This window comes from Primulina huaijiensis, chromosome 2, assembly GCF_012295235.1.
Source record: "Primulina huaijiensis isolate GDHJ02 chromosome 2, ASM1229523v2, whole genome shotgun sequence".
In the NCBI taxonomy this organism is placed as follows: domain Eukaryota; kingdom Viridiplantae; phylum Streptophyta; class Magnoliopsida; order Lamiales; family Gesneriaceae; genus Primulina; species Primulina huaijiensis.
In genome coordinates, this window is record NC_133307.1 from 5,106,544 (window position 1) to 5,126,913 (window position 20,370).

The window sequence follows — 20,370 nt, forward strand, 5'->3', positions numbered from 1 at the left end:
ATGAATAAATTTTATTCTGAATCACGTGAAGTTGTATACTCACGGCTAGCTATTATCCCTAATCCATTGAAGGTCACATAAGTATCGGATTCCGTGTTCTCGTTGAGATTTTCAAATTCAAGTAGTTGAATTTGGCTACAGTAGTTTGATGGAGATCAAACAGATTGTTTATAAAGAGTTTATAAGTGGATTTCATATATTGAAAGTTGTGGAAGTTAGCTTAACTGCTAATTAAGTGAGGAGAGTAAAACTACTTATTTTGGTGAAAAAATTCACAAAAATGGATCAGTGGAAATTTTGATTTTCGAAATTTTCAATTTTTATTATATGATTGAGATTTGTATCATCAGTAAATCGGCGTTGTATGATCGTCGATCGGGGTTGTAATGAGTCCACAATTATTTATTTAGTAAATTTAGAATATAGTAATTAAATAATAATGTTAGTAGTGATGACTAATAAATGCACATAATTCTCATGGAATATTCTAGAGAGATCTTGAATTGATTATGTAATGCCTGAAGTGAATATCACAAGTTGTTGATTTAGTAATATGATATTACTAAATAATTAACGATTTTTAAAGAATGAAATATGTTATATGTTGGTCATATGAAGTCCAAATGATTTGAAATTTGGATATAACGTAGAAAACTGAAAGATATAGAAGTTTCATGTTTTGAGTTTTGGAAAATTTGATCGTTTGACTGGTCCAAAGAGATATACCGGTGTTAAAATGTTAAATATCATATATTATATTATATTTAATATAATATTTAAAAAAAAAGAAGATAAATTAGAAAAAAGACGGTGGATTCATTTCTTCAATTCACAGTAACATTACGGGAGAAAATAGAATAAGGTTTTAGATTTTTCTATTCGATCTTGCGACTTATCGGTTTATCCAATCGACGAACCGACTTCAGTTTTGGGATCGTTGACACGAGGTCTTCGATTTGAGGTATAAATTTTATATTTTTGGTGATGTTTGAAATTCGTCGATTTCTTGAATAAATCCGATAAATTGTTAAATCATACTGAAATTGAAGATTGTTGAATAGTGTATGATCTTAACGAAGTAGAGAAGATTATTGTGTTGTTGTTTTGCATTATTCCTAATTTATTATAATTAGGGATTTTAATCGTTGAATTGAGATTGGAGAGTTGTTTGTTAGTTGTTATTAATTCTGATTATATATTCGGAGTCTACGAAGTATAGGCTACAAGTTGATATAAAGTATTCGTAACTTGACGGATGTTGTAAAATAGCCTATTATTTGAAGTTAATTTATTTGGGTGTATTTGATGGTAGTATTGTGAATTAAATACACAAGAATATTAAATTGTTGAAAGATAAGAATTTATAATCGAGTTTTATATTTTGTTGAAGTAGTGTTATTGGGCTATTTGATGTTATATATTGAGATTGTTATGATTGTGTTGATACGGTGACAATGGTCTGATAATTGTTGTTGAATTATTTAGATACAACACAAGCCTCGGGATCAAAGAAATAGCCAGATTATATATATACTCGATTATCAGGTACGTGTTGACGTACGAGCATATGTTGTTATTGTTTAGTATTGATGAATACTATTGCGTTGAACGATGATAAATCACTGGTATTGGGTGATTTGATATTATATCTGTTGTTGTTTATTATCGTTGATATTGTTGGTTGTTGTTTGTTGGGAGACGTCACGTTGATGTTGTTCGTTCGACGATATCGCTGTCGCCGGTGTTGGGGTGCGACGTATCGTCGATGTTATTCGTTCAACGATATTGCTGTCGCCGGAGTAGGGGTGCGACGTATCGTTGATGTTATTCGTTCGACGATATTGCTGTCGCCGGTGTTGGGGTGCGACGTATCGTCGATGTTGTTGTTGCAGTAGTATGGGAGTGATGACGTTGATATCGTTGGTGGTTTGATTGTCCAGAGACAGCAAAGGGAGTATTTCTGTTATCATTTCAGTTATATTTTATATTGTTGATAATATAATTGTTATGTATTACGATGATGATTGTTGTGTATGCTCACCCTTTGGGGGCTGTTTCTGTTGGACAGGTTACAGGACTTTGCTGTGAGACAGATAGTGGTGAAGGACTAGGTGTGTCTAGTCAAACAGTCATGTAGTTGATAGTAGATAGAGACAGTATAGTTTATTGTCTTATTTGAGTTGTATGTGTGTATTTATTATACTGTTTTTTGTACACTGACGTAGATAGTGTGGTGATTGCACTATTTTGTCGTATATGCATTATATTAGTACGTCGTTGAAAAGAAAATTTTTAGGCATATGACGTCACATGTTGTATGATTACGTGGCGAGGTTTGGGACGCCACAGATTAACAATTAATTTTTTGGGTTTACTAACTTTTTCAATTTTGGGTTTTGATTGACTAAATTTTCAAAGTTTGTTTTTTGTGTAATTCTTTGATTTTTATTTTTGATTTCAATCCTATTTCGCTCGAATTCTGATGTTGCATCGGAAAATAATGATCTATCATTGAAAAATACTGACATAGTACCGAAAATTGCTGATGCATACGATGTCAAGTCAGTAACTTGACCAAAATAAACAAAAAAAAAAGTTAGTGTACCAAATCCAAAATTTAAAAATTAATGGACTAAAACCCATAATTAGACAACTTAGAGAATAAAAAAATTATTTTCCTGAATTAAACTTGTTATAATAAAAATATTATATATTTTTTTAGTCGAGTAAAAAAAATTTCTATCATAACATTGTTTTTAAGAACATTTTTGTAAATGATATTCCGAAAATAATAATAAAAAAAAGAACTTTGTTAAAATTTGGGTTTTGATAAGAAAATTAATGGAATTTGAATTGGAAGTGTTTGGAAACTTGCAGCTAAAGGTGTGCTTCTATTGTCTTTTTTCATATGACTTTCTTGTGCAAAATAAATGAAATTAGTCTACGTCCCTTTTAAATATATATATATATATATATATAAATGAAAATAGTCTATTGTCTATTTTGTATTTAATAACAATACAAAAACTAATGTGGGACGGTATAACGAGTGAATTTTTTGATACGAATATTCTATTTAGATCACCCATGAAAAACTATTATTTTTCATGCCAAAATAATTATTTTTTTTTGTAAATATGGACATTATTGATCTGTCTTACTCATAAAGATCCGTGAAACCATCTCACAAGAGACATACTCTATTACCAATATGACTTATAATAAGATAATGTATATAAAGTTAAGAAATGATCCGATGAGTAATCACACACACACATATATTTTCTCAATATGATATTTTTTAGGTATTCTGATTTTTTTTTTTGTATTTATTAACAATACGACATATAATAAGATTATGTATATAAAGTAAAGATATGATCCGAGGAGTATTGTGATTATATTGTGTATTTGTGTGTCCTTGTATATAATAATCGCATTTTTTTAAAAAAAAGGGTATAACTGAGCTGATCCAAGAACAAGTAGCACTCTATTGGAACTCAGGAAAAGTATATATGTTAGAGTAGGTGTCTAGCGAGTCAACTTGTGTGTTGAGATTTATTGACTCTTATATAAAAACAATTTTATTTTAATAAGATTTTATGATTTTATCTAATTATGTCATTTACTTTATTCGTATACAATGCAAACTAGATAGATAAAGTCCTCAAATAAACTATAGGTACCATGAAGTCTACTTCTCAACGTAAGATCATGAAACTCATTAAGAAGTATGTTATATTCTAAACATATTCTTAGTCGAATCAGCCGCATAAAATAAGGATAAAGATCGCTTGAGCTTGAGACTTGCATATGTGATTTAAACTCCATGTTTCATTGGTAAGAGCATGCATATGTCCATTCGTACAGATGGATAATCGTTTGATGATGCATTGAACAAGCCTCTCTCGGACTGTCCAAGTGGTTATCACTTATCAAGTGAAATTGTCCGCGGTTATGATTGTACATCATTTGTCATTTGATCTAAGACAACGTATATGTTCTACATACTAGCATGCACTTTGATCAGTTTATCGACTCCATTGAGGGCTATCAGATGACGAGGTTGTGTATAATTTCAAAATACATAGGAGCAAATGCATTGTAGTCGGGGATTCACCGTTTGCCTACGGGTGAAAATATACTATGTGAAATGATGAATTAATAATGCAAGAAATATCTAGTCAGAGTAAAACATGTGCATTGTGAAAATGTGTTTCCTCAATTGCACATACTATGTCACTGTTATTACCCAAAGACATATCACATCGTTATCGAATTCATTTGCAACTCTCGATTTGCCAATAGTTGCAGATTACTGTACGTTAACCATAACTTATGGTTCTTATAGGCACTATCAGTGATACCTAGATGATCGTGGAGCGATGCTACTAGACGCTCTTACCATGACTCGATGGGTGCAATCAGACCCCAGTTCTGACATTTTTTATTAAGATGTCGATGAAAAAAATAAGGCTAATTAGGGTAATCCTGTACATGAATAAATTTTATTCTGAATCACATGAAGTTGTGCAGTCACGACTAGCTATTATCCCTAAACCATTGAAGATCACATAGGTATCGGATTCTGTGTTCCCGTTGAGATTTTTAAAATCAAGGAGTTGAATTTGACGACGGTAGTTTGATGGAGATCAAATAGATTATTTATAAAAGAGTTTATAAGTGGATTTCATATATTGAAAGTTGTGGAAGTTAGCTTAACTGTTAATTAAGTGAAGAGAGTAAAACTACTTGTTTTGGTGAAAGAATTCACAAAACTGGCAATTGCCAAAAATAAATCAGTGGAAATTTTGATTTTCGAAATTTTCAATTTTCATTATATGATTGAGATTTATATCATCTGTAAATCAGAGCTGTATGATCGTCGATCAGGGTTGTAATAAGTTCACAATTATTTATTTAGTAAATTTAAAATTTACTAATTAAATAATAATCTTAATAGTGATGACTACTATATGAACATGGCTTTTATGGAATATTCTAGAGAATTCGTAAATTGATTAACAATTAACTAAAAAATTAAATAACAAAATCGATTAATTAATTAACAATTAACTAAAAAAATTAAATAAAGCATTATCAAAAGTTGACATTGCATGATATATAAAACATGAGAATTTTAATTAATTAATGAAAATAGGAATCTTGCTGGGATTAGGATTATGAATTCTAATATGAACGAGATTCCCGATGTGGTCAGAAATCAAAGCTTATAAATATTTAATTAGATGTCATATGAAACACACAAGTTTTACATGCAGATTTTGGCAGACAATTTTGTCAACCAAAATTTTTCTCCTCTCTCAACTCAAAGAAATTTCGGCCACCCCATTTTTCATAAGAAAATTCATAGCCACTTTCACGACCACATTGTCGCCGTATTTCTGGAATTCAGGCAATCTAGTCTCGACGCAAAATTGTTTAAGATCTCTACTGCGATCTAAACAAGAAATCTAGTATTCGATCGTGAACCTGATTAGACGATCAAAGGGGAGATCCGTTTGTAAGAAATTACAAGAAGTGCTATATCCGCTTAAAATCGGAATAGTCAGAGTCGACGTTAAATACGCTAAGTTAAACATATGTAAACACTCTATGAATGTTTTAAATAATACAACGCTCAAGGAATGTTTTGAACGTCAAAACTAAAATTTTTAAACTTCCGTTGCCTCTTTGGTACGAGAAAATGATATTTCAACAATATGAGCTTGATCTCTATTTAAGTAGTTCGCGAGTTACTCGAACTTAAACTTCGGTTCTAAGATTTTATTCATTAAAATGTCACCGATATATTGTTGAAAATAAATATCAAACCATGTATTTTATGATACAATTTTGGGCAATAAAAATTTAGTAAATCATGTTTTTTTTTTAAAAAAATAACAACATTTGGAATACCGGATGAATATCCTAATTTGAGACATCAAAGCTCAAACACCACTGAAAAAATTTCGTATAAATATTAATGTTTATGATTTATGATATTTCATCCATAAATAATTGTTATTGTTATTTTCCACAGAATAAATAATTTAGGTCGTGTATGACCGAAAAGATTTGAAGTTATGAATTTTAAATATATGATTTTTAAATAAATTTAATTGTTTAGATGAATTTATATTGAGTGAATTTCAAATACATCTTTTGTTAATCCATGTAGAAGCCATGTTATTAATAAGATGTATTTGAAATACACCTAATATGAGGGTGCATTTGGAAAGATTGATCTGAAATCAATAGATTTCGATTATGGTTTTATTGATACAATGAAACATTACATGAAATCTTAAATTCATATTATACTTATTTACACATTAGTTATACAAAATATAATGAATTTTAAATGACCCAATTATCGGATGAACTTGAAATCCATAATGATTAATATAAAATACTATATAAACATGTAAGATGCTAATTTAAAATTTATGATTTTGTTTTTCTAAAATTACAAAAACACATATAAATATATTTGAAATTCATCGATCCAAATAAATATCGTTTCAAATCCATTTTTCAAACTTGCGAAATTATTCTTTTCAAATCAAATGCTTCAATCCAAATGCGAACTTGTAGAAACACCAAAAATCAATCCGGGACCATGTCAAATAGGACACTCAATTATTTTGAGAAGAATATTATTATACCTTTTCTAAACTTTAAAGAACACTTTAACCTAAATTTAAATTTGAATATATATATATTTTAAATATGTGGGTAAATAAATAATATATAAAAATTTATGCCACATGGCTCTTTTTGATAGGTTCTTATATTTGGTAGAGTTGCGAGTCAAGTTCGAAGCGACTTTCACTAAAATAAATAAAAAATATATTCATTTTCTTCAAACAAAATTAAATTAAATTAAATTTTAAATCTTGTTTTTTTTCCCCACTTTTGTTTCTTGTCATCATTAATATGGTTCCTTGACTTTTGAGGAAAGAATTTTTTTAATTTCTCAAAATTAAGTCCCACAAATAATTGTTCCTAAATAAATCTTTAATTTTATTTTACTCAATAATTAATATTTTGTTTTTATAATTTTACTAAAATTATTAAATAAAGTTTATTTAGGTAAAACTATTTAAATGAAATTTATTAATATTCGATATTAATATTTTGTTTTTTATAATTTTACTAAAATTNTACTTTTTCATGGATGACCCAAATAAGAGATCCGTCTCATAAAATATAATCCGTGAGACCGTCTTACATAAGTTTTTGTCAATTATTAAATAAAGTTTATTTAGGTAAAACTATTTAATTTAAATGTATTAAAATCTCCAATATTTTTAAAATTTATTTGAATTGAGAGAAATAAAAAAAGTAATTTTAGTTTAAAATAAAATATATTTTGGAATAACCATTGTTAATTGAGAACAATATAATTTCCAAAGTACAATAATTTTCTTACCTTTTTATTGTATACTTTCCTTCCGGACAAAATTTCTCTGTCAAGATTTGAAGAAAAGCCCTTAAATCTCGATCTTAGAATCTGGGGCTCACTGTTTGGAGCAATTTCTTGAAGGATTTTCGCAGTTTCTTGTGCGGGAGAGGATTTCTCAATCGATCGATCGATTATTTTGTTGCGGGGGGTTCTTTTTAGTTGCTAGGGTTGGGGGATGTAATCTATGAGTGTGGAGGAATTGTGTTTTTCTGGAAGCTTTGTAAATCATTGCTGTTTATGAATAAATGCTTTTGGGAGCGGATCTAGGGTGGTGGTTGTCCCGTGTGGTGGTGGTGGTGGTGGTTGGGTGGTTCGTTGCTCGCCGGAAATGGCGGCTCGCGGTGGCACGGAGGCAGGAGATCAAGAGGCTGTTAGCCTTGGCATCGGACGAGACAGCTAGGGCCGAGCTCGAGGCCTTAGCTACCTACTGCGGCTATGAGGAGGAACCGATGGCCATGGTGCCGGGATCGTCTCCCCAACGGCAATTCCAGTATCAGTGTGAGGTCTGCTTTAGTCCAACTACAACGCGCTGCAAGAGATGTAAAGCTGTTCGTTACTGGTATGTTGGTTCACCGTACTCGCCCCGCCCGAAGTTTTGGATTTTTTTTCAATTAATTAGTTTGTCTCTCTTATATTTTTTTCTTGGTGCACGAATTTCCCGGTTAAATCTGGCTCGAAAACAAGGAAGCATATGAAGTTCTGGTTTTTCTGACTGTTTTTGTGACAAATTAATTGGTGAATCAATAAGAGCAAATGTTATTAGGTTCATTTACTTTACATAGTTCTTAATCTAGGATGGTAATCTGTTACACTGTTTGCTGATTTTCTCCAGGGGAAGCATAACTGTAAATGGTCAAATTCATATGAAATTAAGTAGAGGGCAGTTTCTGTGTTACAACACTGACTTTGTGACTGGGTTTGGATGCTTAAAAAAGATGGGATTTTTAAGAGAGAGAAAAATCGCTTTTATTTTAATATTAGCGTCTATATAAATAATGACAATAAGATTAGGTTTTATGCTGTGTTCCCTTTTCCTAGTGAATCTATTAACAACAGCATGTTTTCTTTGCTTCCCTTGCCTAAATTCTTCTGTATGCGAGCCTTTAACTATCAAGTACAAGAAGTTGGGGCGAGGCACTTTAACTCTTGTGTGTACTGATAATGCAATTCTAGTGCGTTGGAAGAGAATCCACCCTATTATCTAAGACAGAAGAATTTCCACAAGTATTGATTGGTTGAGGAATGATGCAAAGTATGCAGCAGTTTTATTTTGATACTCACTAACTCACATAATCATGTTTTAGTCATTTGTTCTTGGGCTTAAGCGCACACAGCCACTTATGGCAACTTAAGTATTAGTAAATTTATTTTTTCAAGTTGGGTAGTCACCTCAATTTTTTCTAACCTTTCCGTTTTTAGTTGTACTCTTGCAAATGGCAACGGTTAAAAAAGGATTAAAGAATAATTGACATATTTTGGATCAGGGAACTACGTGTGATCTTATCGCTGGTCATTTACCTAAAATCCACCTCAAAGTGGCAGCAGGTTTTGAACACTGGCTCATATCCTATTTATAGATGGAAAATCTTTGTTAAATAATAGGAGACAGACATATTAAAAACGATTTTACACAGTAAATGGATGAATATGCTGAAAAGTAGACTCTGAAAACTATTAATCCAGCCAAGGAAAGCAACATTAATGAGGAGTAACTACTCCCGTTACAAGCATCTCTACACTCACTAAAAATAAAAGAATAAATATAAAATTAAAATTGTCGCTTGACAATTCAAACATTTGATATATCATTATTAAATATCTTCTAACATTACACAAACCCCGTCTACTTCACCTGTGTAATGCATGCTGTTTCTAGTATATTCCACATTTACGCCGCTCTCGTTCTATGCAATGGAGCTAGTATCAAAATCATGTTCTTCTCCGTTTGATTACTTGTCCAAAGGGTAAGTGATCTTATAAATATTGGTCATTATCCCAGCGAAAGACGACAGACACATATAAAATTCCTGAAATAAGATGCAAATGTGTAGAAGCAATAAGAATGAGAAGATATTCAGTAGCATGCTAGAACACTTAATGAGGCTTTGGCTACTTCGATATCTATAGGCTTTAATTTATAAAAAATTTGAGTAAGTATGGTAGATGCCTAGAACATATTAGTGATGACTGAAGTGACCCCTCTTTCTTGCTAAGAATGCAAGTGTTTTTCCCTCAGGTTGATCAATTTGTATTGTATGATGTGTTCGTCATCTGGTTGGCATGAATTACAAATGTCACTTGCTACTAAAAAGAGGAGGCTCTGTCATTATATTTAGCTGTAGAGACCCGTAAAATTAATACTTTTCTTGATTTTTTCTCGGTAGAAATCTCATAAGCGTTGCCACGTAAACCTACTGTACTTGAACTTAATGCATAAACACTATATTTGCTTCAATGGTTTGCCAATATTTACCCTTCTTGTAATTTATGGCTCATTGTTTAGTGGTTGGACCATAAATATTTAATTCAAATTATCAATTTCGTCAATCAGAGTTAACCTACGAGCAAGCATCCTTTTTTAAGTTATGTTTGGTTTACATGATGAGTAGCGGTTTAAGAAAATAATCTTGCATCAAAGTTACCATTGTATTACTCTGTGGTCAACTCACGTCACCTTCTTACTTATAATACAATACGTAGCAAAAACTAGACAACAAAGGCTTTTGGCCTTGACCATGGGTATGGACTATAGGTTGGTGATAGCGCTAGGAATCATTGTTTGAGTCTTTGAGAAGTCATTGTCTGAATTTTAAAATATGAAAACTGGAGTAGGGACTTAAAAAAATAAAAAAAGAGAGTAGTGGTGATTGGGCGTGGTGATGGTGGTGGTTTATAATTGTAAAGCTATTGGTGGTGGTGGATGTGGCATGGCTAAAAAAAATCCTTTATTGTGTTTGAAGGACATTGGAAATATATGAACTTTTCTTGGAACTGTTTATACTGGGAAATGTTTCAAGAGAATGTAGGCAGATTTTACAAAATACCATGTCCACCTCATTTTCTCTCCAGCACATTCAATGCCTCTGAATTTCTACACTTTCATGGCTACCGACAACCACAAGCTCCTCTTCTCAAGGAAAAGGACAAACATTAATTTGTTTCTTTGTAGTCAAACTTCCATTAATGTTGCTTGCTCTGGCTGAACATTGGATTTGGTGCTAAAATTATATTAGATGAGATATAATGAAGAGTTGATGGAGGAGAGAAGGTTTTATGAAATGACTTTTTCGGTTATCCTTGGTTAATCCAGTGATCCAGTCGGTCACACGTACAATCGATTCTGCCATTTTACTTTTGAATCCATCATATTAAATTCCTTATAATTCATGCCATCAATCACTCTGTTAATCAATGCAACCAAACATACCCTTACACTTAATATTGTGGAAGATTAGGCTTATAAGATGCCACCTTCTTTTAGTTTTCTCATATAACTTACCAATGGTATGCTTAATCTTGTTTTACAATTTCCTATGCAGTCTTGTTCCATATTGTGCTATCTTGTGATTATGATACTTTTATATTTTGTCTTGTGTTGTATATATTCTTGTGTTGCATTTATATTAATTCATTACAAATGGTTGCAGCTCTGGAAAGTGTCAAATAATTCATTGGCGACTAGGTCACAAGGATGAATGCAGTTCATTTTCCTCTCACCCGAGCGATGATGTGGTGCTCTTTGAGCAAGATGAGTTTCAAAGCAGAGACAATTTGAATGGGATTGCTTCAAGACATCCTCTATCATCTGGAGACTACGTATGTTCTGATCCCTCTCTTCATCTGCTCAGTGGGAAGAAGAGCAATACAATTGCAAACAATTATGATGGGAAAGAAACTGGTAATATTTCCAAAGCATCGGTCGACTCACTTCCTGATGAACAAATTTCATCCACCATTTCGAGTAACATGCCCATTGCTTCAAATAGAAATTTTAACGAATCCAATCAATTTGAGGCAGTTAAGCCCCTCTTGGCCAAGCAATCTAGTTCGACCAATATGGTAGAGGATGTTGCTATAACTGGTGTTTCACTTCAGTTCGAATCGGGTTGCATTGATACAGATGAGCTATCAGAATCTTCAATTTCATTGGGCAGAGATGCTTCAGGATCTGAAGAACTTTCACTTTTTGAACCTTCCACGGCCTCTGATTTTTGGGAGGCAACAGTTGAACCCATTAGATCTAAGATTGATGCACCTGATGAATTGCGTGTCATAAAAGATCAAAATTCTCGCTCTTCTTGTTTTTCCTCTTCGGGTAGAAACGATGCTCACGTGGAAGTGCTTGGTTTTGGCATGAACAAAGTCATGAAAGATACTCTCAGTCCCACATCACTGGCCAGAAATCCAACACACGAAGCTACATTATCAGAGGAAAGAAATGCAGATTGTTTGAAGTCCAGAGGACCGATTTTATTGAACTGCCAAGTGCCTACCCATCTTAATGTTAAAAATACCTCACCTGAATGGAGCTCAAAGACGGAAAATGCTAAATCCTCCTTCTCTGGTACTAGTCTTGAACATAAAGGTTCTGAATCTAAAGGGCTTGCGCGGAATAAAGATGTTGTTGAAGCTCGTGGCTTGCAATATCTAGCTCCTAAAATATTGGAGAGTAAAGTTGATAGGACATTTGCTAATTCAGATGCTGTGAAATGTCGAGTAAATGATTCTAAAATTGATGTGCCTTCTAGTGGCTGCACCAGGAAGCATACTATTCTGGATGTGCAGTCTGTGAAAAGTGGAGGTGGCCGTGGTTGTGATGTGCACAATGCTAAAAGTGGTATTAATGCGTCAACAAGGAGAGTCATGGACCAACTTCAAGCTTCTAACTCCATTAGGCAAAGTTATTTGGGTTCTAAAATTGGTCCTATAGGAAAATACGAGGTATGTTTGAAGCTTCCATTGTCATTTTAATGATCCACCTCCCTTGTACCTTGAGAACTCTGACATCATTTCAATTTACAGGGTTCATTTTCATATGAACGTTTCGTACAGCTTTACAACTGGAACAAGGTTGAGTTACGCCCACGTGGACTCATGAATTGTGGGAATAGGTAACTCTCAACATAGCATTGTAAACTGAAAAGTGAACATAAAACCTTGTGCTTTCTTGGCTTTTCATTGTTGAATACTTTGGCTTTAGCAGCAGTAAATATGTCACAAGTTACCATTCGAAGTATTAAATGATCAGCCCCTTTGTGTCAAACCTATCTGCTTGCATAGAGTTTGCCACATTTTGTGGTATGTCGACTTGTAGTCATGATTAGATTGAGTTTGTATTGCACCATATGTGAATACTTGTCTTCAATTCAACTAATTCAATTTACACTTGATTCTCAAGGATTTGAGATTTTTTTGACTCTAGTGGTTGTTTATATTACAAGTTCCTGTTATATTTTTAGTTTTTACATGCTGGTTTATTACTTCTGATTAGTTGCTCGAGAAACTGGTCCCTCTCTCTTTCTCTCTCTGCTTGTGTATATTCGAGTTTTATTCCTGGGGGGGCTTCTTTAATTTTTTTGACTGTTGGTCTCATCTTCTGACATGTCTTTGATACCATCATTGTTTTTTATTAAAATATAATGGCTCATGAGAGTTTCCTTTGTCCGAGTCTTCTGCAGTTGTTATGCAAATGCTGTACTCCAGTGTTTGGTGTTTACGCCACCCCTCACATCTTATTTTCTCCAGGGACTTCATTCTAAAACTTGTAAGTTGTTTTCATGCTTATGTCTTTTTTCCATTAACTGTGAATTTTTAATCCTTCAGTCTCCAGTTATTTGTTTTTATGCGATTTTGTGTTTTGTATCAGGTGGAAAGAGAGAATGGTGCTTCACCTGTGAGTTTGAGTTGCTAGTTAAGAAGGCCAGAGAAGGAAATTCTCCTGTGTCTCCTGCCCCTGTGCTGTCTCAGATGGAGCGTCTAGGAAGCCATTTGGGTCATGGGAGGGAGGAAGATGCTCATGAATTTCTCAGGTGAGTTGGTGTTGGCCTACCTGGAATTTGCTAGCTGAATAGACTCTTTCTTGGTTGTGTAGTTCATTAGTCCTCAAGTATACGTTGACATGTATTCGACAGATATGCTATCGATGCAATGCAATATGTACACCTCAAAGAAGCTAGGTTTAACAAGCCAAACTCTTTGGATGAAGAAACAACTCTGGTTGGGCTCACATTTGGAGGGTACCTCCGTTCAAAGGTTATTATGATGAATCTCTTGAATATTTATAGAAATGTGGACTTTACCTAAATGTGGGCTTTATCTAGTAGATAATTCTGAAATTTGTTTTGTGTTGTGGGAATCCAAATGCAGATTGAGTGCATGAGATGTGGAGGTAAATCTGAACAGCATGAAAGAATAATGGATCTCTCTGTTGAGATAGGAGGAGATATTGGGACTGTACAAGAGGCCCTACATCAGTTCACTCGCTCGGAGATTTTAGATGGCGAAAATAAATACCACTGTGGCAGGTTTGACCAGTTTGCTATACTCACTCCTCTTTCTATGAATTGTCCTGCTACCTTTTGGATATCCACGTTTCCATTTTCTACACTGACCATATTTTTTCCGAAAAATTTCCTCTAGTTCAGTAACAATATTAACATCATGAGCTCCAACTTCTACTTCTTGGCACAACAACGTGAATTTTGGTGATTACGTGTGCATTTTGATTTCTTTGTTTGTTTTTTCTTTGAAGCATGACCGTCTCACTGGATTTACTTAAATCATTGATGACTGACAAAATGTGGGGAGTGACATAGGGTACTTTTATGTATTTACTTGGTAGTATGGTCTTTATTTAGTTCTCTCTGGTAAATGAACTTGGAAATATGAACATAATAAAGCGGTGGGCAGAAGTCATACACACTTTACGCAGCTATATTATCCTCTCTCTCTGGTAAACTAACTTGGAATATTACCGAAATGAGGCAGCTGGAATGGAAGACGTTGGGGGTCATAAAAGCCTTGCACTGTTTTAGCTTTCCTGCTACAAGTTTTGTCACAAACAGTTTGGCTTGCCGAGTTTTCTCGGATCATTTCTCCATAGTTTTCGCCGTCTTCATGGACATAAGTCGAAATAAAACTTGAAAGTTCACGATTTCTCCTACTAGATACGCCATTCTAATCAATTATTGAGCCAGAAATTTGATATTCTCTCAGTAATTGTTATCTGATCAAAGACTTCATCAGTATATTGAGATAAATATTTTTTATTCTGGTTTATGAAGTGGTATTTTCTCGTTAATTTAATGCTGTGTTTGAAGATCTTTGGGGAGGAGGTGTGAATTTTTGTTTTCTTCAGTTTCTTGTTTAGATTACACAGGAGAAGATTTATATCTAGGAATTGAGATGATAGACTTGAGAGACAATAATATAGTTTTATTATCTTTGGCAGATGCAAATCCTATGAGAAGGCCAAAAAGAAGTTGAGGGTGTTGGAGGCTCCTAATGTTCTCACTATTGCTCTTAAAAGATTTCAGGTAATCTAGTCTTGGAATAAAATATGTACTTCTCTGATGTTTTTGGTGGTAAAATGAGTTGCTTACATTTGTCATTGCCAGTCGGGTCAATATGGGAAGCTGAATAAAGTAGTCAAGTTCCCTGATGTTTTGAATTTAGCTCCATTTATGAGTGGAACAAGTGACAAGTCCCCAATTTACCGCCTTTATGGGGTAGTAGTTCACTTGGATTCTATGAATGCCACATTTTCTGGTCACTACGTGTGTTACCTAAAGAATAATGCGGGAAGGTGGTTCAAAGCTGATGACATAACAGTAAGTTCTTCCTAACTAGTTCTAAACATTTTTCACTGCATTACAGCATCTTTTTTCTGGTTACTCAGTTATATACCAATATTTTATCAAGGCATTTATATGTTTTTTCTTCTGAATCTGTGAAAAGAGTCAATATGTTAGAATTCAACTGATTTTACTTTGAACAATAAATTGTGTTAGTGGAGAATTGACTGGCTTCATGTAGTTAAATTTTCCCGTGGAGAACCACCTTGTTTTCCCACTTTTCCTACTACAAACACAAAAAATTTAAAGAAAACAAAAGGCCCCTGGTCCTGTGAAGGGTAAGGAAAAATTACGGATTGCGACTCCACCTATGCGATTTGGAGAAATTCTGGGCCTGTTGATATCTAATCTTGCCGTTTATGTCATTACTTTAGTTGTTTGCTTCATGTATATATTCTGATGACTAAAACAAGGCCTAGTTTATAAAATATCTGCTATGGAACTTATCCATGTCATGAATGGAGGGGTCTGAGGACACATGACCAAACAACCAAAGAGCTGATTAACTTTCCTGTGGAAGATGATGTACTATTTCTGTTTAAATTTATATGAGAAACATCAACCCCGTTGGGCGAGAACATAACCCGCTAGACTTTTTATGTGAATGTGCTCAGAGCAGATGACTTTAGTCATTTCCTATTCGCTGGAGAGAGATTTCTTTCCCAACCTGTCCGTCCTGTTTTATTTTTCTGCTGTATTTTCATAGTTCTTTATATCATGACTTTGAGACACGATTATTTTCATCAAATGATGATTCATGTTTATTATGGTTATAGGTCCAACCAGTGGAACTTGAAAAGGTTTTGTCGACGGCTGCATACATGCTTTTTTATGCGAGGTAAGATGTCTAAGAACTCTAAACGTTTGGTTATCTCTATGCTGCATCAGTTTTCCCCCCTAACTGGATCAAATTCCTTGCTAGGTGCTCTCCTCGTTCTCCAAAACTGAGAAAAAGTGCCATTGTTCCTCTTGAGTCTAGAAAAGTACAAAATCAGACTTGTAGGTGTAAATTCCATCCAGCAGAACAATGGGATGCCGCCACATGCGAATGGAATGGTCAGACCTGCAATGACTGCTTTTATCAGCATTGCTCGAGGTACCATCTGATTCGGGCAAATTCAGAAGAGGATGCTTTAAGTGACAATTCTTCCTCTATCTTCTCTGAAACTGGGTCCCATAGCACCGAGAGTAGTAACAAGGAATCCACAAGCACAGATGACATTTTCGATCAAATGCTGGGGGATCTGGGAAACCACTTGAATAAATCATGGAGAAGCTCTTCAGATTCTGACACATCTTCTGCATCATCATCTCCATCTCCCCTTTATACAAGGCACTCACCACTTTCTGATTTGGACCGCTACTCTTCAGACACCGAGACTAGTGGTTCTAATCTTGTCAAATCAAGTTCTCAAGGCACAGTTTCAACAGAGAAAAGGAGAGTTTCATTTTCGTGCCCCAACCCACATACGAGGTTAGTCGGTAGTAATAGTAGTTGTTCTTGTAGTAGGGAGAATGACTCCAATAGAGTAGTAGGATGCAATAACTCTCGGGATAACGAGAAAAGTGTATATTTATCAAACTCTCTTGCATTGAGACGGGGAACTACGAGTTCGAGGGGACGGGAGAAATGAGAGTGATCAGTGAATGTATGTAACTAGGCGTTGTAGGTTGACCCGCCCCTCATTTTGTGGCTCTTCCTTTCATACACAATATATATAATGTTCATATAAATTTTTTTTTAACTCAATAAAAATCGCATCAATTTTTTTGGGCTGTGTTTGTACTTGAATTCTGTTCTATCATGTTCTTTTTTACTTACTTTTCAGTTTAATGTGAATATTTTATTATATGTTTATGCTGAAATAAGTGGTAGTGTCCGTTATCCTTGTGATTACAATATATGGAGCATTTATTTCTGAATTTTGAAATAAATAATATTTCAAATTTGTACATTTTTTAAACTTTAATACCAGCGATCGTTATTCTTTTTTGAAATCTCGCACGGTCTGACCTCTTTAGGCAGGAATGGTGGAAATTTCAAATAAATTTAAAGTTTGAATAAAAGTTGTCTCATAGATATGAGAGTGTATTTTGGTTCTCTATATTCTTGAGTTAGTTGTGATTCATGATTGTATAAATGTTTTTGAATTTTCACATTCTTGAGTTAATTGAAAATTTTTGGTTCTTCATATTCTTGAGTTAGTTGGAAGATTAATTGAGTCAATTCTTTCATGATTTTTGATGTGCATTTTAGATTTTATAAATAGTGTTTTCATTCTCATTCCAAACAAATAAAAATGATTTTTACAAAAACTCAAGATCTCTCTCAAGTATTTTCTTGCATTTCATATCGTTAGCTTTTCATTTATCCGTTAAATTACGGTGATAAAGTGAAAGTATTTTTTCAGTTCGTCGCTGTAGTTACTTTGTGTTTAGTTGATGCATGATTTTGTCGTCGTACCCTTGGAAACCGTTGTCCGTCCTGATTCTCGAAACACCTTTGGATAGGATAATCTGTTGTAAGGAAACTGTACTTCGTACATGTCTCGGTTTGTTTTACTGTTTTCTTGTTGTTATTTTATACACGATATTCATATTTTCAATAGTATGCTCATTTTTGTTTAGTGCTTTGTCTTTACGATATCACTTTTGTTTCTTGCTTCTATATTTTTGTTATTAGCAACTTGGCTAACAATCTTAAAACATATTTTGTTATAATCATTATGTGATTTGTTGAAGACATGACTACTGATTTGAATGACTCGAATGTGCCAAAAGAAGTCCTTAATTATGCAAGTCATTGTTGTCGATGTGCCTGTGAGCCATGCTGATACACCGAAGAAATTCGACGGCCCAAATTTCAATTGAAAATTGTGATTGACTGATATTATTCAATATCATAATTTAACAATTGGTCCTCTCACACTCATTAAGAAAATTAGATTTTCCATTTTCAAAAGGTGGTGGTGAAATTGTCAAAATAGTGGGAGATAATTCATAAAATTAAAATCCATATTTTATATCATATAAAATATTTTGGAATAATCGGTAATGTTTATTCTGTTTCTATTTTCAATATATTTACGATGTCTTCGCGAGATCTATTTTCTGTTATTCTCGATCAACAAAATCTAACCGGTAATCATGATTGGCTAAGAAATCTTAAAATTGTTTTGAATTCGGAGAAGATAACATATATACTCACTAAAAATCCTCCAAAAGAGGCAACAACCAATGCTAGTGCTGATGAACTAACAAAGATTGAAAATGGTTGGACCATGATTTGTAAGCTAAGATTTATATGTTAGCTTTTATGTCAAATGAATTGCAAAAACGGTTCAAGGATGTTGTAAATGTTGCTGACATTTACACGTACCTGCAAGATTTGTATGGTGTACAGACATGTACCTTGAGGTACACACTACACGAAAATAAGATGAGACCTCGATCCGTGAGTATGATGTTAGGATGATCGGGTTCATTCATAATCTAATGGGCTTGGACTTAGTAATCACGAGTGAGTTGTCTACGGACATAATACTGTTGTCGCTTCAATCCTTGTTTGGCGGGTTTGTGGTGAACTTAAATATTAATAAGATAGAGGTTAGCTTTGAAGAACTAATCAATATGCTTAAAACTTATGATGCCACCATAAAGAAGAAAAAACATGTTTTCTTAGTAGGCTCCTCGCTTGGAACGTAAAAAGGATCACAAGCGAAAGAAGTGTTCTGTCCCTTCCGAGAAAAACAAGCCTAACAATAAGCAAGCTCCAAAGGCTACTAAAAGACAGACAAAGCCCGATAGGAGAGAACAAATTTGTTACCAGTGCAAAAAATCTGAACATTAAAAGCGCAACTGCGTGAAATATCTAGCCAGAAGAGCTTTGACAACAATATATTTTATATTGAAGTAAATATCTTAATTAACTCATATTATTGGGTATTAGATATTGAATGTTGGCCTCATCTTTGCAATGATTTGTATGCGATGAAAAAAAGTAGGAGGCGTAGGGATGTTGAGACCTTCCTAAGGATGAGAAATGAAACATGAGTTGTTACTAAGGCCATATGAGATATTTATTTATCATAGAACAATAATTTTAAGAAATTTTTTAAAAGACACTTTATTTATTCCAGATTTCGTTAAAATATTGTTTTTAATTCTATGATTGATAAAGATGAATTTTCTTGTTCTTTTACTAAACATGTTTGCAATATTTACAATAATAGATGTTTAATTAGAAAGAGTGAGTTAGAAAACGATCTATACAACTTAAAATATTCCACATAATGATATCCAAGTTAATGTGATTTCAATGACAAACAAAAGAAAACAAGATAATCTTAACTGAGCACACTTATGACACGTTAGACTATGATATATTTATCAAAGAAAGATGTACAAACTAGTGTGAGAAGTCATGTTTGACTTGTCAGAAAAAAATTTCTTGATACGTGTGAGTACTGTCCGAAAGAAAAAGTGACCAAAGCACATTTCCAAGGGAAAATGGAATGTGCGAATGATCTATTGAATTTGATTCATACAAATATGTCATGTGTGTGCCTCGCTAAGTGTTAGCACTAAATATGAGATTCTTACTTCATTACCTTTACTGATGATTTCTTGAGATATGAGCACATGTATTTAATAAAATAAAAGCTTGAAATCTTTAAAAGATTCAAAGAATTCACAGCTGAAGTAGAGAAACAATTATGAAAGAGTTTAAAACACTTTGATCTATCGAGATGGAGAATATTTGAGTATTAAATTCCAAGAATATCTTAAGGAGAATGAGATTATCTCACAATGGTCTCTTCCTGCCACACCACAGTTGAATGGTATGTCAGAATATCGTAATCGAACGTTGATGAACATGGTTCGATATATGATGCGATCCAAGGCCACCATCCTTTTGTTAATATGCGCTTGAATGCGGCGATGTTGTTGAACATCGTCTATACAAATGCAATGGACAAAATATCAAATGAGATATGGATGAAAAAGCCTCCCAAATATTCTTATTTTAGAATTTAGGGATGCTTTACT

General features: G+C 33.6%; 1 protein-coding gene across 1 annotated transcript; it reads left to right on the plus strand.

Annotated features, from left to right (window-relative positions):
- The first annotated feature begins 7,408 nt into the window (after nt 1-7,408).
- Nucleotides 7,409-17,076, plus strand: LOC140965579 (ubiquitin carboxyl-terminal hydrolase 17-like). Its single transcript, XM_073425676.1, has 11 exons — nt 7,409-8,027; nt 11,116-12,409; nt 12,491-12,579; nt 13,147-13,232; nt 13,335-13,497; nt 13,600-13,720; nt 13,835-13,992; nt 14,919-15,003; nt 15,085-15,297; nt 16,098-16,159; nt 16,244-17,076. Exons 1-11 carry the CDS (start codon nt 7,714-7,716, stop codon nt 16,953-16,955), a joined length of 3,297 nt encoding a protein of 1,098 aa, XP_073281777.1. The 5' UTR covers nt 7,409-7,713; the 3' UTR covers nt 16,956-17,076.
- The last annotated feature ends 3,294 nt before the right edge of the window (nt 17,077-20,370 follow it).

What these genes read in the sequence shown, in the direction of transcription:
- LOC140965579 (XM_073425676.1), top strand. Translation starts at nt 7,714, where the DNA reads ATGCTTTTGGGAGCGGATCTAGGGTGGTGGTTGTCCCGTGTGGTGGTG. An exon ending in GTCCTATAGGAAAATACGAG is followed by an intron (nt 12,410 to 12,490) that starts GTATGTTTGAAG and finishes TTCAATTTACAG; the next exon opens with GGTTCATTTTCATATGAACG. An exon ending in TTGCTCTTAAAAGATTTCAG is followed by an intron (nt 15,004 to 15,084) that starts GTAATCTAGTCT and finishes TGTCATTGCCAG; the next exon opens with TCGGGTCAATATGGGAAGCT.